Genomic DNA, 23504 nt, shown 5'->3' with positions numbered 1-23504 from the left:
TTACCAGCATGCACGAGGCTGCGTTCTGCGACTCACTAAAACTCCTGCAGTTCGTCCATATCGAGCTACACCTAACGATACGATAGATGAAATGCAAAATCGAGTGTTCATTTTTGAACCAAGCCAACACCTTGATGAACATCCTAACCATCCACGGCACGACCAATAGGGGGGAATATCTCTCCAGACCTGCTCCCTGTACTACTCGCCAATTTGTCCTCAAGCGCCTTCACCGCCCGGCGTAACTCTTCAATTTCAGCTCGCTGCCTGGCAATCAGTGCGTCAGGATCCCCACCCACTGCTTCCAGAGCCGCCACCAACGTCCTGCTGCCGTGGGTCTTCTCCTGGTTCATCGCCGAGGTGCCAAGACCAGCAGTTGCTAACGTAGCTCTCTCCATTTGAAGATTGTTCTTGGCTGCCATCAGAGCGCTGCGAAGGTCATTGATCTCGCGGATGAGAAGCATATTGTCGGAGGTGGCACGCAAGTTCTCACGCTGGTGCTCCTGCGCATCAGCGGCGTACTTGCGCTTGAGGACGTGAACCGACTTCTCCAGATACTGCTTCTGTCGGGCATATTCGAGCTGGATTTCAGCCTCGACGTCGCCACCAGAGCCCGCATTGGTTGAGCCAAAGCCACCAGGCCCATTGTCGGTGGTGACATACTTATTGTACAGCTGCGCCACCTGGAGCGCGAGCTCCTTGGGTGACTGCAGGTGGCGCACACATTCGTGTAGGTCGCAGCGGAAGCGTCTCATTGATGTTTGCTGGTCGCTCAAAACTTGACGGTGCCCCGCAATGGCCTTCTGTAAAGCATTAATACGCTGTCGCTGCTCCCCAATGAGTACATCCAGCTGAGCGTTGCTTTTGTGAAAAAGCTCTAGTTCCTGGTCCATCTCTTTGATTTGAGCTTTCATGTCAGCAATCTCGTTTTCGCGCGGCTCGATAGCACGCTTCAGCTCCTTGATTTTGTAGTCCAGCACAAACTTGAACTTCTCCAGCTCTTGATTCTTCTTCTTCAGGTCGTAAATTCGCTTTTCCTTCTCGCCGATGGTTTCATCACGCGCGCGAATCTCACGCTTCAATGCCTGGATTTCCTTCTCGAGTTGCTTAATCGCCTCAATCAGCTCTTTCTCTTTCTCTAGCAGTAGTTTGATTTGGTCACGCTGGTCTTCGATATCCTTCTGGAGCGCAGAAAACTTTTTCTTCATAATACCATTTTCCCCTTTAAACCGCAGCGTAGCTTCGCGTTCAGCCTGCAACTTATCTTCATACTTCTTCTTGAGTGCCTCAATTTCTTCGTCTACGTCGGCTTCGACCTGGGCCACGGTCTCGCGGTACTCTCGGCCAAGTTCGTCCTTCTCCTCCTCCATCTGCATTCGCAGCTGACGATCTTCATTCAAGCGCTGCTCAAAATCTTCAGTGACATCAGCCACATATTTATCGTGCGTGGTCACAAGACGCTGCTGCTCGCTTTTCCAGTGGAGGCACTGTGCCTCTCGTTGAGTAAGCACTTCTTGGTATCGCTCAACTTCTTTCATAATTTTTTGTTGATACGCCGCCTCAGTCTCCTGCATTTGCTGCAGGTGGTGCTCCTCCAGCTGCTTGATCTTTTCTTCATACTCCATTTCAATGTCGTTCTTGTCCTCTCTCAGCAACTCGTACTTATTTTTCTCAAGCTCAATTTCATGCGTGAACTTTTCCGTCAGGTCTTTCAAATTCTCGTTGTACGTCATGTCCTTGAGGCGTAACTGGTACTCATTGTGAAGCATGAGCTCGTCCACCTTGTTCTTCAGCTCGAGCATCAGCGTGTTTTTCTCTTCAAGATCTGACTTGGTCACCAGAATCTCCTCCGAAAATACCGCCATGCTGCCTCCGTGACCTCCAAGGCCGTCGTGATGGTAAGACGAGCCACCAGCAAACGCGCCGCCAACGGTTGCTGCAGATAACGAGATTTCCCCGTCCTTCCCTGTAGGTCGCGTGGGGCGTCCTTCCTTATCCCGCACTTCGAAGATACACACGGCGCCATCTTCGCCTGCAGCGAAGAGAAATTGGTCATCAAATGAGACCCGCAGACGAGTAACAGGAGCGCTGAGGCACTGGAATTCTGTGGATTCGCCCGTCAGTGGGAATTTGAACGCTCGTATCGCTCCAGGCCGATCCGGTTCAATCCCAGCACCGAACAGCAGGCGCTGCGAGCCAGACAGCACCAACTGCCCCAATGTAGCGTCGCACATAAATTCCTTGGTAAGTTGGGACGAAGGCACTTCAATTTCTTTGAGTAATCGATCGCCCCCAACAGCGTAGATTGCGGTGCCTTCACGATTGCAGAGTGCCGAATAGTAGGACACACCTTTTTGCACGAACTCAGCCTCGCGTTTTGCTTCGTCAAGGTCCCAGTGATAGACAGCGCCGTCGAGCCCCGCAGACACGATGCTAGAATCGTCAGCATTCCAGAAGAGACTGCGCACCTTGCCGTTGTGACCTCGGAGCGTGGCCACTAACTCCCCCGTGAAGAGTGAGAACACTTGGATGGTATTACCATTCACTGCAGCAAAAAGGTGACCCCCAGTGCTGAACTGGCATTCACGGCAGGCTTTCACAGGGAGCTCCTTGAAAGAGCGTATATCATCCATCAGGATATTGAGCAAGCGCAGTTTGTCTGCAAAGCCAACTAGCAGATGCAACCCAGAAGGATGACAAGCTACACTGAAAGCCTCCTCATTGAAACGCTTGGCGACCTCGCAAGTGCGGTCAATATAATTCCACACACGTACTGTCCGATCTAAGCCACAGGTCACGAGGAGAGGCTTGCGCACACATACATCCATGCCCGTCACATGTAATAACCCCCCGGGAATGCCTCCGTTAGCACCCCCCGGTGGCCCATTGTTGGTGCTTGGGTCGCTTGGCTGATGAAAACTTGTTACCACATATTCAACATCTTCGCTCTGGATAGCCGTAGCATCTGCCGTAGCTGCACCCGCAACTCCACCGATAATAGTGCCAGCGACTGCGATCGAGGCAGATTCATCTACCACTGGAACGGTGGCTGGCGCACCGGAATGCACCCCTGAAGTGTGAATCTGGTACGGAAATGTAAGCAGCTGTGCATTCGAGGTGGTGACGACAATGACATCTTCGTTGGGGCTCACTGCAATTGTTGCGACGTAGCCGGATCCTGTGTCAACTCGTATAAGTCGCTGCAATGTCAGAATCTCCGCTGCATCTTCTAGAAAATGGTCTTCCTGGGGTGCTGACGAGGAACCAGCCTCGTCTTCAGAATTTGCGTTGGGTGATGCTGCATCAACATGGTCTCCTGTGTCAGTTAAAATGACGCTGAACATGGCCACTGTGTTGTCACTGAGTCCACAGAGCAATCCCTTGGTGGTTGCAGTCAAGCTGTGCACAGCCTTCCCAGGTCCTGGGGATGCACTAAGACGCGTGACAAACTCGCCTCCGTGAAAAAGCATAAGATCCCCCGCAGCAGAGCCTGCGACAAGGTAGTCATCGCGCTGCTTCAGCCAAGCATGGGTCAGAAATATGTGGGTCTCCATGCGAGGGCTCGGCAAGGGGCGAAAGGCTGTTTCAAGCACTCTGAAGAAGCGAACCAGCCCAGCGCCCGTGACGCACACCAATCCCGCATCTACATCGCTAAACGAGCAAGCAGATACCTGCGGTGGGGAAGCCGTGCTTGCTGTTGCCCCCGAGTTGTTAGCACCGGTTCCCATGAGGTTGGCGTCAGAAGGTGACGAACTCAAGTGAGCCATGCTGCCGCTGATCGTATGCAGCGTCGACTGGCCTGCCAGCGCTAGCATGGCGGAGCTCGGAGAAGCATGAGGCGCCATGACATGGAGAGGAGCCTTGACGCTGGCCACGGGTTTACCTTTGGACCAATTCCAGCACGTTAGCATCCAGTCTGGAGCCCCTCCTTGTGTGAGTAGCAGTTGGTTGTCCGCACTGAAGGCCATGCTGACGTAGCTTCGGGCCTGTGCATCAGCGGAGCTCAGCACCTTGCGCTTCTTGAGCGTCTTGAGGTCGAAAATGCTCACGAGCGCCCGCTCGCTGCGCTCAGCAACGGCGAGGAAGCGGTGGCTCGGGGCTAGCGCAGTGGCGGTGACGCCCTCCGAGGCCTCGGTGCCGGCAATGAACTTCTGGCGCTTGTCGTCGAGAGAGCACACGACTATCTGGTGGCCTGCTGGGTACGCCACGGTTTGGTCGTCGACGAAAGCCACGTTCGAGTGGACATCGATCTTAAGCCCGAAGATGTGGCTGTGAGGGAAGAGACCAAAATCGTGAGCAAAGTATCACCGTATCGGACAGAGTACATCGAGAAGAGCACCGCACCGAGGTATAAGGTTGACCGTCGTCATGGCCGTCCTGCCCGACAAGCTGTGGAGTTTCGCTTGCTATGGGGAGGCGGCTTGAAGGGGTTCTCGAACATGGCTACATCTCTGCTGCGGTTTCACTTTCTGAAGGGCGGATCGTCAAGACCACGCCCGGAGGAGCTCGGATGTTCACGCTTGGTTGTCCGAGAATCCTCTGTATGTATGGCTTCCGTAGGCCACTGGTTCGAACCGTGCCAACTGCGAAGAAATGATGACCTAGCTGTGCTGGGTCATCATGCTGGGCCGGCAGAGCGCTTTGGACGACCTCATTTGGAGAAGAAGAAGAGGCTGCATTGCACACCTTTGCGGGAGGCGGCGGCCCGGCGGGAATGATCCGCAACCGAGTCTTGCCTGGATCATGGATCATGGATACCGTCTCTGATCGGCTTGGCCGAACTGCTGCTGACTCACACTGCAGCGGCGCGTCCATCTCAGACTTCCTCTCTCTGCGCGTGCCTATCGCGGCGGCGATCCCTAGACAGCTGCGGCGGAAAACACCACCAAGTGATGATATGGCAGGTCTCTCGCTCGCTCAAATCCGCGCCGCGCTCCTCGGAGCTGGATCGAGATGTATCAAGCGATGTGGAGTCGCCAGTCGCGCCCGCGACCGAGCGTCGCCATTGGCCTGCGCACCTTGCACTCCATCTTCGTTCCCACACCCCGGAGGTAACGATCGGAAGATGGCTGGGTGAGCGCCTGGTCTTGGCCGCCATATCGGCATATCGTGCCCGCAATCCTACGGAAGATCTTTCGATTTGGAGACGCGAGCATGTGATGGCGCACCGAGAGCACCTTGCGCAGCTGCTGCGGCGCGGGTGATGGCCAGCACCTCCGGACCAAAGCCCACCCGCGGGTTCCGCGGCGACAGGGAAGCGAGCAAAAAAATCAGCCCAGCGTCGAAGTTCCCTTGGATTCCAAGGTTGGAAGCCCTTTGGCGAATGCAGGGGAAGGATGGAACGAACGCAGACACGCACAGAAGAGGAGTGTGGCAGATATGGTATCGAGTTTGTATTTCCATAGTACTATAGGGCTAATAAATATTGAGCGCCATCGCGTCAACGCCTCACAGCAGCTTAGGGTTGAAGACCGCGAGCCTCCGCCGCACGAGCTCGAAGACGCCGTTGCGGCGGAAGAGGCAGCAGATCTCGAAGCGGGTCTTGTTGAGCAGGAGGCGCTCCTGCTTGAGCGCGGTGGACTGGCTCTGGAGCTGCTCGAACTGCTGCTCGTGGCTTGAGCGCGCGTCGCCCAGCACCTTGAGCAGCTTCTGCTCCTCCTGGCGCTCCTCGGCCATCTCGGCGAGCGCGGCGGCCACGTCGCTCACGGTGCGCACGTTGCCGGCCTCGAGCTCGCGCACGAACTCGTCGATGTCCTCGATGCGGTCGTGGCAGTCGTCGATGTCGTCGCTGTAGGACTCGACCTCCTCCTGCTCGTCCTCGAGCGCCAGCTCCAGGTCTCCCAGCTCCATCTCCACCTGGCGCAGGCGCGCCACCGTGGCCTTGAGCACCTGCACGAGCGCGTAGTTGGTCACTTTGACCAGGCGCCGCGAGGTCTGCTTGTCCATGGCCACCTTCATCTGCATCGTCGCGATTCTGCGTTTTCTGTGTGTTGTGCTCCGCGCGAGGGAAATCCGAAAGTGGAGATCGCCGTGGCTGCGACGCAGACCAGCCAAAAAAGAGGCCGGATTATGCTGAACCGAGCGGTTACGAATCCGGGCACAAAACCATGCCGCTGCGAAACGTCGCGCAGACTTTTGGCCAATCGGCGCGCGCCATGGCAGCGCCATTGGCCGAAATCGGATCCGTCGACTGCGATTCGATTGGTTAATTCCACCCGAAAAGGCAACTTCATCCACATTCAGGTCTGTCTGGCGAGATATGGCAAGCGGGTCTTGGCGGCCACGCTCCACCACGATGGGTCCGCCCTGCTGCGAGGGCCAAGGACGCTGAGAAACTGCACCGTGGTGGTGGCGCTGCTGCTGCCTAGACTGCTGCAGGAGGCTGCAGCTCTTGCATGCCTCTGAGGCCCCTGCGGCGCATCTGATCTCTGGAAGACTGCTGGGCACGGATCACGATAGGCATTTCCCGACAAGAAAGGGTCTGCAACGTGCACTGCGGCGTCAACTCAGAGCGGGTGTACATAATATGTAGATATAATCTGACACGGCTCGGCAAAGCACACTTTGCAACGCTCACCTCTCATGATGGCGCGGCGCCATTTGTCCTCCGGCTTCAGCCACGAACCCCGGCCCGCCGATACATCTCGCGGATGGTTCGGTGAAGTCGTTCGCAAACACCAGGCAGGTGCCTGACCCGCCCCGGGCGAGGCAATCAAGTTGGTTGGGCTGGGATCCGACGGAAGTCCACTGGCTGTGCCGCCATGTGGAGCTCGCCTGGAGTGACCGCTCTTCTCCACGGCAGCCAACTCTCGTGACGCTCCTGCCACCAGAAACGAGGCGATTTCGCCATATTGGACACGCACGTCACCGAAAGGCGCTCGCTACACCCGCGCCCGGCACCGGCGGCGCTGGATAAGACGGTCAGCTCAGCATTGTGCCGTCGAGGGACGCACTCGCTCGGACTCCGAGCCTCGGAGCGAGGCCGGCCTCGATCTTCAGGATCGGCATCGCGGCATGGCAACGCATTTATCCAGGTAGGCGCGGCCGGTGAATGAGTGAGTAGGGTGGGACCTCGCACTCAAGATGCGGCGGCGATACGTCTCGGCTCGCTCGACTGCTGTTGCGGCTATTGTTGCAGCCACCACCACCCCTTGTTGGCAGCATTGCGTTCGAGTCCGCATTGCACCCGTTGACGTTGACGTTGACAAGCAGCGCCACGTTGTGTTGTTCCGAGCGACGACGACTGAGGACACCGATCCTGTCCTCTACGCACCAAGTGTTGCGAGTACTGTGGCACATTACCCGCATAGGGTGAGACTGCGCTGGTCACGCTTAAGATGCCTGCTCGCCCCTGCCCGATTGCAGGCACGGCAGAAACAGCCCCGGAGAGAGCATTCAGGCATCGCCGTCGCCGCCGGTACAGTAGTCGTACAACGACAACGGCATGGCGCACTTCGGTGCTACATTGCGCGCGTGACTAACATGCCGCCGCTGATGAATGCAACGCGCGACTCCGGATCGTTGAGGCGGCGCGAGCTCCTTCGCCCGCGTTGCCAACGCGCATGTAGCCTGGTGCGTTGTGCCTCCGCGCCCCGGCTCGCACGGGGCGGAAGATCTATCGATCGCGCTGCAAAACTGCGCTGAAAGCAGCAGGGCCCGGATCGTGTGGCTGATGCCTTCAGTGGCACTGAGGCTTTGCTGCCTGTACTGTACTGAATCAGTGCAGGCGGCAAAGTCCAAGGCGCCCTGACAGCAGAGACCAAAAACAGGCTTTGCAGTTGTGTCATCGCTGGATGACCGGCCAGCGGGAGCCCCGGTTGCGCCGCCGTCACCTTGGTGCTCTTGAAGCAGACGATATCTCGAGCCGGGCGAGCGATTGGCGCAGACCAGCGTTGCGTAGCTGTAAAAGCAGACGGTTGGCCAACACGCGGATAAGAGTGCCTCGGGGCGTCTTGGGAAGCTCCCCACCGAAGATCTCGAGATCGGAGCTTCCCGCCGCCGCTTGCGAGCACCACCAGCTTCCCCACCGGAGCGCGGTGCCAATGGTGGCTTCACCGCCCGCGCTGCTCACGAAGAGGACTACAGTAGTGAGCTGTGCTCACGATGGTCCTCGCAGAATACACTACTGTGTATACTCGGCCTGTGACTACAGTTGCAGTCACAATCAGTTAAACCTCTATGGTCGCCAGAGACGTGGCGATTCGACACCGACTCGGTGTCACCGAGTGATGAGTGCTCGACCACCGCAGCAAGCACATGCATGCCGGCCGGGCTCCGCGCACGGCAAATCGTGCGTGTTCATCCGCACAGTCTCGATCGTCTCCTTGCAGCGGACCGACCGACCGACTTGGTAAAGCGGTCACCCTGATTTGTCGGCCGGCTCGAGTCGAGGACGAGGTTCCCAGGCTGGTGGCGTCAGAGTCCAGCGCGCAAGCCCACACGGTTTGGCTGCCACCACGGGTCGGCCGTGATGCCAGCATCGACGCTCGTCACAACTTGAGACAGCTGCTACTAGATAGAGCCACTCGAGACATGCTCACAGCCTCACGGTGCGTCTCCGCGCAGCGTGCACACAAGTCACAGTCTTGTGACAACTTGTCACTGACAATAGCATTGCCGCCGCCACCACCACACCGAAACAGCCTGCATTCGGCGGCTGTCTGGGCAGCGATACAAGGTTTAAACTAACCCATAACTTATGAGGCCTGGCCGCACATTCCAGCGAGACGATTGCAAGGGGCTCAGGCAGCAAACCAGTCGCGGACCCCACTCAAGTGTGACATGAGCGTTGAAGTTGTTGCAGGGTGGGTTTTCGATTGGCCAGTCGATTGTACCAGCATTTCGGTACCGCTTCGCGCTCATTATTTTGGCAGGTCGACAACGCTCGTTGGCCACGATGGCCGCGCCGACCCGAGTGCTGACGTTCAAGGGCCACCGCGAATCGGTGAATACGCTGCTGTGCGAGGAAGACGTGCACCCAAATGTGCTGGCGTCAGGCAGCGACGATGGCACCTGCCGCCTGTGGGACGTGCGCACCACCCGAGTGACCAAGTGTCTGAACGTCAAGAAGGCGCTGGGCACGGACGACGAAGACGAGAGCGCCGTCAACTCGCTCGCCTTCGGCAAGGCGAACGCAGGCGCGGAGAGCGCCTTCATCTACGTGGCAGCGGGCACCAAGGTGCTGACCTTCGATGTGCGGCAGCCTGCGCTGATCGTGGACTGCGCGGACCGAGAGGTGTTTCAGCAGAACGAGGACGAGATCAACGTGCTGTCGCGACACCCAGGCAAGCAGGGCAAGTTTCTGTCGGCGCCGGACGACACGGGGAATATCTGCGTGTACGACCTGGAGAGCCACCGCCTTTTCAAGACACTGCGCGGCCAGCACAGCAACATCTGCAGCGCCGCGCCCTTCCGCCCAAACGCGCCGTGGGATCTCGTGTCGGGCGGAATGGACGGTTTGCTTCTCTTCTGGGACTTCTCCCGGGGTCGAGTGAAGTTTAGCATCGATCTCAACACCGGCGTGAATGCACTCGGCGACAATGTGTCTGCGGAGGGGGAAGGTGGCGTCCAGCAAATGTTCAACCCGCCGCTGGTGCACTCGCTGGCGTTCGCGCCGAATGACAAGTCCTTCGCGGCTGGTCTGGGGGATGCCAGCATCGCGGTTGTCGACTTTGGATCCAAGCAGATCGTACGCCGGCTGAAGCACCATGGCGCTATGGTTTCCCAGGTGCACTTCCCTGCGTTCCGCCCCCAGGACCGGCTTGTGTCCACTGCCAACGACGCGAAGGTGTGCGTGTGGGACTATCAGGCAGCGCTCTCCCTTGACGCGCCAAGTGCTGGCAACGACGACGACCCGACAGTACCAAACCCGTTCGTAGTAGCTGAATTTGGACTCAAGGGTAGTCCGAACGCTATCACCACCACGACCCAGCAAAGCCTGGCCATCGTGGCCGACGTGTCGAAGGAAATCGCGGCGTACTCGTTGGCGTAAGCGCTCACGGCCATAAATTAGACATGCAATCTTGTTGCTTCCTGCTGCTTTCAAACTGTATCCATATGTGGCACACATCCTAGTTTCACAGAAGAAACTTTTCCGACATGAGCGCTGCTTGCGGCACGTCCACGCCGCCAGGCAGCGGGCCGCCCGTGCTCACTGCAGCCTATGTGGTGTGTCGCGAATGCCTGGGATCGCGCGGCATTAGCGTCCTTGATCACGTGGTACGGCGCATCGACGGCTTCCTGGACAACTTCTCGGGCTCAGGGGCCGTGACTCTGGCGTGCAAGCGAGGCGTCTCTGTCAGGAAGCTCAACTACTTGGCAGAGCGCGACACCGATTCGCACTGGAAGGAGGCGGCTTCGTTCGCTGCAACCTGCGGCCATGTACACGTGCTGCAGTGGCTGTCGAAGTGTCACCCTGATCGGTGTGAGTGGGGGCCAGCCGTTATGAACGGTGCGGCCTTGTGCGGTCACCTGAATGTAGTGCAGTGGCTGCACGCTAACCGCAGTGAAGGTTGCACGGTACACGCCATGGATAGCGCCGTCCGGAACTGCGACTTGGCAATCGTGCAGTGGCTTCATTCGAACCGCACGGAAGGGTGCTCCAGAGGGGCGATGGACTGGGCTGCAGCGGCTGGAAACCTGTCCTTGGTGCAATGGCTGCACATTCATCGTAGTGAAGGATGCACCACGAGAGCAATGGACTGGGCTGCTGCAGCGGGGCATCTGGAGACGGTCAAATGGCTGCACGAGAACAGGATCGAGGGAGACGCGGGTCGTGCGCTTCGAGCCGCCGCCAGTAGCGGACATCTCGACGTTGTGCAGTTTCTCCACGCGGCACGCGGCAAGGAACAGAGTGACGATATGGACACTCAAGCCGCGTTTGAAATCGCAGAAACGCATAATCACCCGGATGTAGCAGAATGGCTACTCGCTCACCGACAGAGGTGCAATTCGCTTGAGACTGAACCTTCGTATAGCAGGACGCGAGGCAATTGCCAAGCGACTCATGAGCAGGAGCGGACTCGATGTCACCTCGTCCTGGAGTATCCTATGTCGTACTTGGTGCGCTGGGTTCGCCGCGCATGGGGTGGTAACAACTCGATATGATGGATCGACTCTAGGGTACCCAGTGACGCCTAGCTGGCCAAACTAACGGAGAGTACCAAATAGATTGCTGTTCCTTGCAGCGTCAGCTGTGTGCCCAAACTGTTTTTATTTTATTTATTTATTTATTTTTTTTATCAAAGCCATTACGCGGCGGTAGGTCTATGGTGGGTCCCAGTTGGGTGGGCTTGGCCAAAGCCAAGCAAAAAAGTGCAGCTAGAAAACGTGACCTTATAATTGTGGGTTAGCCACCATTGGCAGTCGTGCACAGGTCGGTACCATTCATTAACAGGGAGTCTCGCTAAAAACCGGACACGCCATGGGGGGCTTTTGCAAAATGAGAAATCTGGAAAATGTCCAATCGACACCAAACTTTCTCCACACACACTTTGATACGTTTTAAGCATCTTCGCAACAGATTATCACAAACATGTTCCGTTCATCGTCATATAACCTTCCATATAAACTATGTTGACGTTTTCCTAACTATTGTGCACCACAACTATTTTTATATCGAATTTCATCATGCATGATGCTCAATTTGAATTCGAGATGTAACTTTGCTGCTGCTGCGTGAAGGCTAGTCGTCGTGCGAGGATGCAACCTTCACGATATGTCGTTATAAGTGCCAAATAAGGCATATTTGTCAATTTGACTGCAATAATGTTTTTGGTTCGGATTTAATGAGATTCCCCCCCCCCAAAAAAAAAAAAAAAATTGGCGGTTTCAGCCCAGGAGAGACTCCCGGTAAAGTAATTAATAGATTCTTGATGAATTGACAAAACCTGTAGACGCACTAAACATTCATAGCCACAACGATCCAAATACGCTTCACTCCCGTTTCTTTCATATATATTAGATGTCTGGGAGTATCGATGGAACACCTCCTGCGCGGCACCCACTCAGTGGTTTGTTAGGTGGTCGGGAAGGCGATGTGAGGTTGAGTAGCCGACGCCACCACAGAGGTGGGTCGTGCTGACTCGAGATGCATCGCATGATGCAAGGTGTGTGGGTACGACATGAGGTCGTACCCCTTGGTTGTGACGAGAGCTGAATAGAGAGCTCTCTTTCGCAAGCATCTTTCATTTGTGTGTGTATGTAACACAGTCACAGAGACAGTGGCTGCTAGGTCAACTAAGGTACATCTAGGTCAGTTGCTCTTAGCCGTATCAGTAGCCTAGATTGAATGCACATCGCCTAGGAAAGCGGAGGCGACAGTACTTCCCAATCGTGCACCTCAAGCACAAGTGTCCCCCTTCCCGACGTCGCGGTCATTTGCCACCGCCAGCGCTCTCCTCTCCTACATCTACTTGGCATGGTTGCTGTGACGCGCAGTCACCGCCTACAGCCTGTGGACACTAGCCGTCAGGTTATGAACCCAAACGGTGCGCTGGCTGGAAGTGGCGCTGGAGACCAATGTGGAGAAGCGAATTCCGGGAAAGGGGTGATTGGGAGCGATCGGCAAAAGATGGATTCTGACGGAGTCACAATACCGCGGAAGTGACACCCGAGAAGCCAGATCGAGGGGATCTGGCGATCCGGGTGGATCGATGCTATCAGATGTGTGTGGCGTCAAAGGGGGACTACTGGAAATACTACAAGATGACACAGAAGACGTCTACATACGGCAGAGGGCCAGATCAGCACTATCAGAAGTGGTTGGATCCAGATCATACGTACCCATGTGGATCCAGACCCGGGTCACCTGTATCCAGGCGGATCTGAGCTTCTGAGGATACACAAAGCGGTGGGTGGAGCTTACGCCAGCCGAAGGACCCTAGATCAAGACAAGTTAACCCAGATCAGGGACGGTGGGAGCTGGATCACATGTACCCATGTGGACCCAGATCCAGATCACGTGCACCCATGCGGATCTGGGCCTCTGAAAGGTGACAATGGCAAGTGAAGTGGAGAAAGGAGTTTGCGACGACCGAAGGACTCAAGATCAGCGAGGATCAGTGTGGATCAAGCGGATTTGGGAGAGGTGGATCCAGATCACATGTACCCATGTGGATGTGGATCCGGATCCCGTACGCCAGCGCGGATCCAAGCCTCTGGTAGACGGCTAAGACGAGGAAAGTGAGGAAAGGAGGTCACAACAGCACAGGGACCCCAGATCAACGCAGACCGACCCAGATCAAGGCACTTCGGAGATCAGCGGATCTGGGGATCTGGGGATCTGGCGGATCTGGGACTCAGTGACGGATCTGGCGGCTACAGCTCAACCGAGGGAACAAGTGACGATGCAGTGAAGGTAGAGGTGGTCCGTAGAGCCGGCAGGTACAGATGGGAAAATAGTTCGAATTGGGTGATAGGATTTTGGGATAGGATTGGACATAACCATAATTCAGACTCAAATTTGCCTTGGACAACGCAAGTGCCTTCGCCTGAAATCGGGATCGACATTGGCCCACCAAGAAGCAGCAAGGTACTGGGTAGCGGATCTAGTGTCGATTGAATAATCTGGATAATATATCGGCCAGATCAACCTTCCTAGTGAACTCCCTACAAGTGCAGATCCCAGATCACCCGGAGTTAACTACATGGCCGGGTGATCCTTGATTCTCAACTACCCTGATCCCGCTATAGGAAGCGGCAAGTACGACAAAGGGCGACCTACCAAGTCGCAACAAGGGCCTACAACACACCACAAGGCAGCCACTCGGCCGGATCCAGATCCAGGCCGCCAGATCCAAGTCGGGAATCACTTGATCTGGACCAAGAACCGCGAGCAGAGTGAAGATTTCCGCGCTGCTCCACCGGATCCCCGCGTCTCGCCAAGACGTTCCTACTTCAACACTTGGACTCTTCAGAAGTTACCAGAGGAGCAAGATCCAGCCCTACCGACGGGTACACAAGGTGAGGAGTTCAGCACTGATAACGGATCATCGGAGTACCCCCTCCGTTAGTCTGTGTCCGGGCGCTGTTGGGAAGTTGGATCTAGCAATCTCGCAGATTTTGCTGATCCCGCTACACCACAATGGTGCGCGTGCCCGGATCTTCTGGTGACTCGGGATTTCACCGTGAGTCCCAAGAAGAAGTTCAAGTGAAGATGGAACAAGGGGACCAGGCGTCATCGGAGTTGGGATCGACGACGACGCCGCTGAATGAAGCAAGATCCACGGATCGACAGAGTGCTAGGAGGACCTCTGTCGACGGAAAAGAGGCAGATCCGGATTCGGATCTGGAAGACAAACCTCAACTTCCTCCCCAGGTCCCTTCGGGGACCCCGGTGGATCTAGACTCACGTCTAGATCCACCAACAAAACAAACCAAGGCTGGCACAAATCGGTATACATTTGCTGATTCGCCGGTTAAGCTCAAACGCGAGCAACTTCCCTACACTCCTCCACTGCCCAAGCCGCTGGATCAAGACCAGCCGAAGACATCGGCGGCGCGGAGGAAGATGAAGGCCCCGGATCTGGACGAAGAAGACCCCAAGGATCCCGGATCGGGATGGTCGGAAGCCGCTCTGGAGTTCGCGTTCCGCCGTGCGGAGCTGCGTGACTTCATCGCCCAAGATCCAGTGATGCGGATCCTGGATCTGAAGCAGATCGGACACCTTCAAGGCCCCATCGCAGCTCCCGCGACGGCGGACAGCAAGCTGGTCGCGGCGAAGAACTGATGCATCTGCTGAAGGAGACCGGACTTGTGGCGGGACAGTTTGATCCGAACGATCTCTTCGATCTGGATCTGGACCAGATCCAAGCCTCGACTCACGGCCTCTTCGACAAGCTGAGGGTCTTGGTGGGTGAGATCCCGGCGACATCGTTGCCGATGGTCCCAGATCCCGGATCAGCATCCACCAAGGCTGACTCGACAAGCTACGGACGTCATCGCCCTTCGTGTCTGCCGCGGAAGCTGGATCCGACACTTCATCGGAACCACGACGTATGTCGCTCGGACCGTCAGGCGCATCGATGCTCCAAGCTCGATCCAAGGCCCAGCGCCCAGATCACCCCCGATCTGGATCCAGGAAGCAGACGGCCAAGCCGACAGATCAAGCCACCACGGCGACCGGATCCGGCTCCGACGAATCGACTGGCAAGCTGGAGTCCTACTCCCAAGCCGCCATGAGCCGCTTCCTGAGGGAGCAACAGACCCTCGCACCGACGCCGACACCCCAAGCGATCCAGAACCCTAGATCACAAGACGTCGACATGGAGTCCACCGAGTCGCCGGATCCAGATCACTCTTATTGGGAGTACGATCCCGACGAACTCGACTTCCCGACACCGAGCCACGCCGCTGTCGCCACAACCACAGCCGGATCCACCGGATCCACCATGATCCAACGCGTCCGGATCTCGGCGATCTCGGATCTCAAGGAGTTCTCTGGTAAAGATCAAGACGAAGATCGCGCGAGAGCTTGGGTCGGCAAGGTGAAGTCGGCGTTCCTACGCGATCAAGCATCCGATGGAGAAAAGTGCTTGACCTTCGCGGATCTGTTGTCCGGATCAGCGAGGAACTGGTACCGGCAGCTACCCCGATCCACACGCAACAAGTGGTCGGAGCTGCTCCGCAGCTTCCAGATCCAGTACTGTGGGTTCGGGATCTCGGTAGCCCGCCAGTATTACCATGCTCGCAAGCGATCTGATGAGTCTGCGCTGGAGTACCTGCACCGGCTGAATGTCGCTGGACTACGTGCAAGACTCAAGATCAAGGACGGAGGACCCAAAGAGAAGCGCGAACTATGGATCACTTCATTGAAACCTTGGGAGATCAGGATCTGGCCGATCGGCTGACGCTGCTACGACTTCCAGATGCGGACGAGCTCGAAGAAGTCCTGCGCGCGCTGGATCGAGCGAAGAACCGGATGAAGAAGTCTGCATTTGGATCCAGCAAGTACCGGAAGAAGGCCTCAGCGACGCCCGCATCGGCAGTCCCAGCGAAACATGTGCGAGCGGTCCAGATCCAGGCCCCGACTTCGGATCCGACTCAAGTTCAGACGGATCTGACTCGGACGGGGACGATTATCGCCGGATCTACATGGCCGCGGGCGGTGAACAACCTCTACATGCCGAGGAAGTGTCGAACACCCTAGATCGGGGCCAACTGGAACGCCGCTCAGCAGATCAAGTGCCTCGTGACCACAGATCCAGAGTCCATGCCGACGGATCCGATCGCAGTCGCTGCTCGCACTGCGGATCCCGGAAGCACATGGAGCTTGGATGCTGGAGGCGCTTGACTTGCCAGAAGTGCGGCAAGAGAGGCCACCCGGCAGATCACTGCCTCTTCGTGTGCCGCGGGTGCGGGGAGCTCCACGACATGGGCAAGTACCCAATGGAGGAGTTCTACAACTGGATCCGCCAGTGGTACAACCCGACCAAGCACGCGGGGATGCTACCAGAGAAAGCCGAGAAGATGTTAAACTAGGACGCTCGCCGGGTTGGAATCCGGTACGAGCCGAGCGTTCTAGGTATTGCATCTATGCATTTGTGAACAAGACATCGGTAGATCAAGTTAGCAAGCGACCAGATCTACAAGGTAATACACGTGATCTACATGGGAAACGTACTGCTGTGGTCTCAGGTCTCTATCAAGTCGACGACTTTGCCAGATCCGACGCGACGGGGATCTGGAGGTGCCGCAGGGGTACTGGAAGCAACAGGAAACGCCTTCAAGTGTCAAGGAACTGAGGCAGTTCCTTGGCTTGGCCACGTACGTGTGCAAGTACGTGGAGGATTACGCGGGCAAGATCCGCCCACGGTCACAACTTCTTAAAAAAGAAGCTGGGTGGAAGTGGACAACCGATTGCCAAAAGGCATTCGATGCAGTCAAGCAGGGCTTGACTGAGGCGCCGATCTTGGTAGTGGCTGACCAAGATCGTCCATTCCACGTCGTATGTGACGCATCCGATTTCGCGATCGGATGCCCGTTGATGCAGCACGATCACGAGGGCCGTGATCGTGTCGTCTACTACCAATCGCGTCAGCTGAAGCCAGCTGAGCGCAACTATCCGGTACACGACTAGGAACTCCTTGCCATGAAATACGCACTCGCAAAGTTCCGAGTGTATTTGCTTGGGAGTAGACCGTTTGTGGTTTACACCGACCATGCATCACTGCGCACCGCAGTGAAGTCACCACACATATGTAGTTGTAGTTATTTCCGGATTTTCAACGTGCTAGAAGCAAGCCAATCCTTCCAACAACAGCAACCTCTAACCGGCCTTCGTCTTCAGTCGCGTCACAACCCACGTCCAATTTCCTTAGAAGATGGCGACTCTCACTCTCTCCCGGGGTTCCTTTATCTTGGTCTTCCCTGAAGACCTCAACGGTTCGATTTCATCCCCTACTTACGAGAAGGTCAGCAACGCTAGAGGCGCAATGGTGACGGTCCGACTCGCGACAACAAACGACGACACGGGGTCAATTGTGAGGCTATCATGAGCTACCGCCTTGGCAAGGAAGGTCGACAGCAGGGACACCAAAGGCGAACAACTTGGAACTTGGGTCCAGCAAGCAGTATGTGCCAAGGATGACGGGTAATTCTGCTACGGCCAAGTCACGGTATATTCCAAGTCGAACCTCGTCATCAACACATAGTCAGGTCCAGTCGAGGCCACCAGCGGCGACATCTGGGACTCAGTTTATACAGTGGTTGCGATGATCATGGGGTGTCACGAGTTCCCCCTCGGCAGTTGGAGCTACAGTCAACTCGACAAAATTCTCGATATCATCATGGAACTACTGCTGAACCCGGCTTTATCGGGCTCAACAATCTCAGTTGCACAACTACTACATGAGCTTCTACCCGATGTGTCACTGGCCTACGAGTGTATGTACAGCTGGATCGACCCGAGCACAGTACGTCGCTCCCGAGTCTCGCTGCAGCACGTGATCAACTACGTATATTACATCGATGGCGGAAAACGTGTTCAACTCATGTCAACCAGCTGCAACAGGTGCGGGATCGTCAGCGTCAAGTCAGATCGATGACCGACCAACCACAGCAGCTCCCAATACGTCATCTTTCTTCGATATGACTGCAGTGGACGACGACGTGGAAAACGCAGCAGACGAAGTTGTTCTCGTCCTAGCCCTGCAATCGAACGGTAACAATTGTCCTGTCAACGCAGAGAACACAGTACCAGTTAACCGCTCGCAGCAACCCCAACTGGGTCACGCGGGCCTCGCTTTGGAGCAAACGAGTGAAATCGGTCCCATCGCAAACCCTGCTCCACTGACAGTCCCAGCACGAATGGAAACTGAAACTCCAGCAGACGTTGAAATTCTGGACCTTGTATGGATGCGCAAACCTCACCTACTGCCCTATCTCCTGGAGTGTCGCCAAATGTCTGTCACGGGAGCCAAACGCTCAGCAGACGAATGGGAGGAGAAATGGCTGACCAAACGGAGCAAATTCAGCTTCACACCGACGCCCGAGCAACGCCGAGTTCATGCTATTGTCACATCTGATGCTTACAAAGGTAAATCTCCCGCCAGCTATATGGATTCAATGGTGTCCTATGCCGATCTCTTGCTGTGGGCCTACCCTGGCGTCGCCATGCGCGCGTACGACCCCCAATTCGGCAGCCCTGGTCTGTCATCTCTGCAATTTACTCCAGTGGATTAACCGCTTAGGCTAAAGCGCCAGCGCGAGAATTTCGTGAACATGAGTGATATCTCTGTCTCAACCAAGTTTCTACCAGTTCCGGACCCAGCTTCGTGGGATGACATCCTGGCTGGTGCTACCGGATTGCAGCAATATTGTGCTGTAATGTGTGACGCGGTGACGCAGCAGCTCGCGATCACACGTTACAACTTCCTTGGAGCTCTGAAGAGTCGTAAGCGCTGGCCCCAGGATATGCCCCTCAGGCTAGTGCTGTGGATTGAGTCTCAGCTCGAGCAGTACAGAAATGCTGTGGCGACCAACAGTGCAAATGAATCAGCAACTAGAAACTTGATTTGTTCACTATTTACGCCAGACAAGCTCGTGCTACATGGACTTCTGCTCACAACCCAACGAGAAAAGATGGAGGCAATGACGCGGTCGTACCCGTAATCCGGCTCGCTCGGATGATCGCCCCCACTGACCATGCCAACAGCGCTTTGGCAACAATAAAGCCTGGTAGGTTCCGGAGGGCATCTCAATCCCGCGTCAAGATGGGAAGGAAGTATGTCTGAAGTTCCTCTCCAAGCGCGGGTGTCCATCAAGCTAACCGAATGTGTGCGACTTGCCAGCAGAGTGCACGTCTTCCCGACTGCACTGTCGGACAGGCTGAAAGGATATATTCGCAGCAGATTTGGCGGTGTCAACAACAAGTATACCTCCACGTGAAGAGGTTCAGGGAATGTTGGTCCTCGCGACCTTGGACAGAGCAATATGGACCCTCTCGCAGTAGATGGGTCAATTGACTCGGCTTCTCAGTGTGTACCACGAGAGTACTTGCCTGGCGGAGCGCATTCGGTCATCGCCACCAAAAGACATGCCCATGCCAGATCAGGACCCGCAGCAAGCCGCCGAGGACCTGCCATCCCCAGATCCATCGACGGGACCGGGCGAGGTGCCCACCGATCAAGATCCGACGCTGTACGCGCAAGGTGCTGAAGATCCAGTTGGCGTGGGACAGGCGGATCAGCCCATTGTCCTATCGGAGAGTAATCAGGGTGGTAATCACCCTGATCTGCAAATCTGGCATATGGTGCTAAGGGACAGAACGCGGATCCGACTGGTATACACGCATCAAGTGATGACAAGTGGGAAAGGGCATGGGTCTACACGGCGGAATGATACAGGAGGCAAACCAAGCACCGGGCTCGACGGCCGCTACAAACCCGCTTAATCCAGATCAGGCTGGCTCGGATCCGGTCGAGGACGAGCAAGTCTGCATCCTTGAGAGTGGTGATTTGCATGCAGAAGACGTCGAAGCCGAGAGGGCGGTGCTGCCTGAAGACACGGTGGGGACTGCAGACGTGAAGATCGAGGACATACAAGTGGACGATCCGGAGATCAACTCACCGGAGGAGATCGAGCGCCTACGCAGGTTGATCTGGAAGCGCCGACACCTGCTGATCGGCAAAGGCAATGCGTTGCCCCCCGCCGCCCGTGGCGTAGTTTGTGATATTGATGCAAGGCCCATCGCTCAACGTGTGCGTAAGGTTGCACCTCAGTTTCGCGAGAAGCTGTCAGATCTGATCAAGGGGTTGCTCGGAGCCCAGAGCATCAAGGCCTCGATCTCGCCATGGGCCTGTGATCATCAAGAAAAACGGCGTAGATATACGTTTGTGTATTGATTATCTGCTGGTTAACAGTCTAACTAGGCTGATGATCTTCCCAATGCCCCTGATCAACGATCTGCTCGAAGATCTGGACAAGGTACTTTGGTATTGCTCTCTCGACATGGCAAGCGGATTTTGGGTGGTGACCATGACAGATCGGGCTCGTGCGATCTCTGTCTTCATCACCCCGTTCGGTCTATTCGAGTGGAATCGTATGCCATTTGGCTCGAAGAACGCCCCAGCCCCCCAGATCTACCAGCGGATGCTCGATAATGTGCTCTATGGGTTCACCCGGATCCGCGATCTGACAAAAGCGGATCCGGATCCGACGACAATCGAGCAGATTTGGCCCCGGTGCATGGTGATCTGGACACGTCTAGTGATCTCTCACCTAGATCAAGTGGAGCTAGCTTGGACGGAAACGAAGTCGACGAGCCCAGATCTGGCGGCTCTGGATCTGCCCGACCTGGATCTGGAGTGGTCGGATCTGGCCGACCGGGATCCGAGGAGATACGAGCAGATCGGAGCCTGGTGCATGGTGATCTGGACACGTCTAGTGATCTTTCGCCTAGATCAACTGGAGCTGGCTTGGGCGGAAGCGAAGTCGACAAGCCCGGATCGGGCGGATCTGGATCTGCCCGATCTGGATCTGGAGCTGTCCGACCTGGTCGACCCGGATATGACGAAGTTCGAGCTTGTCGATGCCGGATGAGTGGTGATCTGGAGAGTACGACCCAGCGTTCCCCCAGATCAAGTGGATCTGGGTCCAACGGACTTGGATCCGGTAAGCCCGGATCCGGCCAATTCGGATTGGGCGATCCCAGATCAGGCCGGTCCGGATCAGATATGAGTAGATCCAGATCTAGTGAATATCGAGCCGATCTGCACCCGGCAAGTAGTGGTCGGTAGAGTTCGATCAAGCCTTCGGTGTTGGGACGTAGATCTCATATTGACGACATCTTGATGACCGCCAGATCGTGGGATCACTTGTGTGAACGGGTGGACGATCTGCTGGAGGCGTGTGACGAATGGAATATCTCGATTAGCGTGGTGAAGAGCCTCTGGGGCAAAGCCAAGGTGGAATATCTAGGCCATAAGGTATCCAACTCAGGCCTGGAGGCGAATCCCAAGGATCTATCTGCCTTGGTGGACTTGCCGTCCCAGGATCACTCAGATCAATCCAGTCGTTCCTCGGAAGCTTAAATTATTCCAGTCGGTTTATCGAGGATTATGCGATTTACGCTGCAGTCTTGTATGAGCTACGAGAGGTGGACTTCGTCGCGATGTCAAAGGCGGAAGCTCGGGCCCAGATAAAGGCACACCTGGATCAGCCCACCCCAGATCACATCGGATCACCGAGTCAGGATCTGGTGATCTTGGATCCATGACTGGTGAGACCTCACAACCGAGTGATCTGCACCCCAGCGGCGTTGCGTCGACTCTACATGGAGGCGAAGCCCCCAGATCAGCGCTGGAACACCAAGCATCGGGATATCCTGATCTGGTGATACCGGATCTGGATGCACGTTATCCGGAGGTACCAGATCTGAGCTCTCATAGTCTGAAGACAGATGATCTGGGCCTGGGTGGTCTGGGCGAGATCGATTCCTACTGGATCCGAGCTCACCGAGCGTTTACTAAGCTGAAGAGCAAGGTTGCCTCGACTCCGATCCTGCGTCACTTCAACTCTGGTCTACAACCAGTAGTGGTGGTGTATGCAAATGATTGGGCGATCTCGGCGGCCCTATGCAGGAACATGATGGGATCTACTCTCCGGTTACCTTCGTAAGCCGCACGCTGAAGTCCAATGAACTCAATTATGGGATTGTCGAGAAGGAGGTGTTAGCGTTGCTGCGGATCCTGGATCTGGGTTATAATATGTTGGTGGGCCGCCCGATCAAGGTCCTGACCAGGTACTCTACACTGGCGTGGCTCTTCAGATCACCGGGGTTACAAGGACGCCTAGGGCAGTGGGCCGCCCTGCTCTCTCCGTGGACGCTCGAGATCGTCAAGTGTACGAAGGGTGAAGACGAGATCCTGGGGGCGATCGCTGCCAGCATCACACCCACATCACAAGTGGATCAGGCCCTGATAGCGATTGCGCCGAAGAAGGAACCCACGCGCCAGATCCAAGCACCGATCCCGACTGTGCGGCTAGATGAGGAGCTTTTTGTGGTCAGCTTCGACGGATCCGCCCGCGTCAAACGTGGTGAAGGCGCTTACAGCGCGATCTTATGGAGGTTGCCCGAGTGGAGTGTGGTAAAGGCTAGATCCGGCTATGCTGAAGGGTTGACTGTCAATGAAGCCGAGTACCACGACCTCCTGCTGTGTATGGACCTACTCGAGGGAGAAGATCAGCGCAGGCTAGTGATCTGCGGCGACTCAAACCTGGTGATCCACCAAGTGAGAGGTGAGATCGACTGCAAAGCACCAGGGCTCACACTGCTAAGGCAAAACGCCCTAGATCGGCTTCGGATCTGGCCCGATCACGAGCTGGTACACGTCAAGCGCGACTGGAACGGTAGCGCTGGTAGTCTAGCGGCGCCGCGCTCCAACGACAAGGCGGGATCCTGGACGACGACGAGGAGGATCTGCAGGATCTGGTCACGCTGAACCGACTGCACGAGATACTGGTGGTGAGGGCGGAGGAGGACGACTCGATCGCTCGAGTTTCGCCGGCAATCACCAGATCGAAGGCTAGGTCCAGATCCATACCTACTGTCCTACAAGAAGAGGTAGTGAGAGAACTGAGGATCGATCGGATCCGGCAAGCTCAGGACGACGAGGCGTGGATCTCCGGGCTGAAGAAGTATTTGGTCGGGGCGGCGCAAGATCTGACGCAGGACGAGGCCAGATCCTATGGCAACCTTAGCATGGATTATGAAGTGGATCTGAGTGATCTGCTGTTCTACCGCCATCCTACGAAAAGATCGGAGGCTGATCGAGATGGACTGATGCGGTTGGTGATTCCGGAGACACTCCAACAGGATGTTCTGCATCATTATCACGCGAGTCCGGAAGGTGGCCACCAAGGGATCGGACGCACGTATCAGAAGATCCGAGATCACTTCCACCGGAGAGATCTCTACCGGAGTGTGCAGCAATATGTCGGAGAGTGCGTGGACTGCGAGACTGGCAAGGGGCGACCCCGGATCCAGGGTGAGTCACCCGGTAACA

At 56.2% G+C, this 23504-nt stretch overlaps 4 protein-coding genes across 5 annotated transcripts; 1 reads left to right on the top strand and 3 right to left on the bottom strand.

The window, feature by feature from the left end:
- Positions 1-143: 143 nt before the first annotated feature.
- On the bottom strand, positions 144-4370 carry IUM83_12213 (putative WD domain-containing protein; the record flags this gene model as incomplete). 2 transcript variants are annotated; one of them, XM_067936821.1, is made up of 3 exons in its annotated part: positions 144-3187; positions 3440-4269; positions 4345-4370. In XM_067936821.1, the coding sequence occupies 3 exons, from the start codon at positions 4368-4370 to the stop codon at positions 144-146; spliced, it is 3900 nt and encodes a 1299-aa protein (XP_067800109.1). The 2 variants fall into 2 exon arrangements, with proteins under 2 accessions (XP_067800109.1, XP_067800108.1); XM_067936820.1 differs by lacking the exon at positions 144-3187 and having other exon boundaries at positions 3755-3774; positions 3884-4269.
- A 1078-nt stretch (positions 4371-5448) lies between these two features.
- IUM83_12212 (Cilia- and flagella-associated protein 57) lies at positions 5449-5964 on the bottom strand (the record flags this gene model as incomplete). The annotated part of the gene is made up of 1 exon (XM_067936819.1): positions 5449-5964. The coding sequence occupies one exon, from the start codon at positions 5962-5964 to the stop codon at positions 5449-5451; it is 516 nt and encodes a 171-aa protein (XP_067800107.1).
- A 275-nt stretch (positions 5965-6239) lies between these two features.
- IUM83_12211 (uncharacterized protein) lies at positions 6240-6584 on the bottom strand (the record flags this gene model as incomplete). The annotated part of the gene is made up of 2 exons (XM_067936818.1): positions 6240-6493; positions 6578-6584. 2 exons carry the CDS (start codon positions 6582-6584, stop codon positions 6240-6242), a joined length of 261 nt encoding a protein of 86 aa, XP_067800106.1.
- A 2312-nt stretch (positions 6585-8896) lies between these two features.
- IUM83_12210 (WD40/YVTN repeat-like-containing domain) lies at positions 8897-9991 on the top strand (the record flags this gene model as incomplete). Its single annotated transcript, XM_067936817.1, has 1 exon — positions 8897-9991. One exon carries the CDS (start codon positions 8897-8899, stop codon positions 9989-9991), a length of 1095 nt encoding a protein of 364 aa, XP_067800105.1.
- Positions 9992-23504: the final 13513 nt, after the last annotated feature.

The sequence above is a fragment of the Phytophthora cinnamomi genome (assembly GCF_018691715.1).
Source record: "Phytophthora cinnamomi strain GKB4 chromosome Unknown Contig2, whole genome shotgun sequence".
In the NCBI taxonomy this organism is placed as follows: domain Eukaryota; phylum Oomycota; class Peronosporomycetes; order Peronosporales; family Peronosporaceae; genus Phytophthora; species Phytophthora cinnamomi.
The sequence above is the reverse complement of the archived record's forward strand: the minus strand, read 5'-3'. Positions and strand labels throughout refer to the sequence as shown.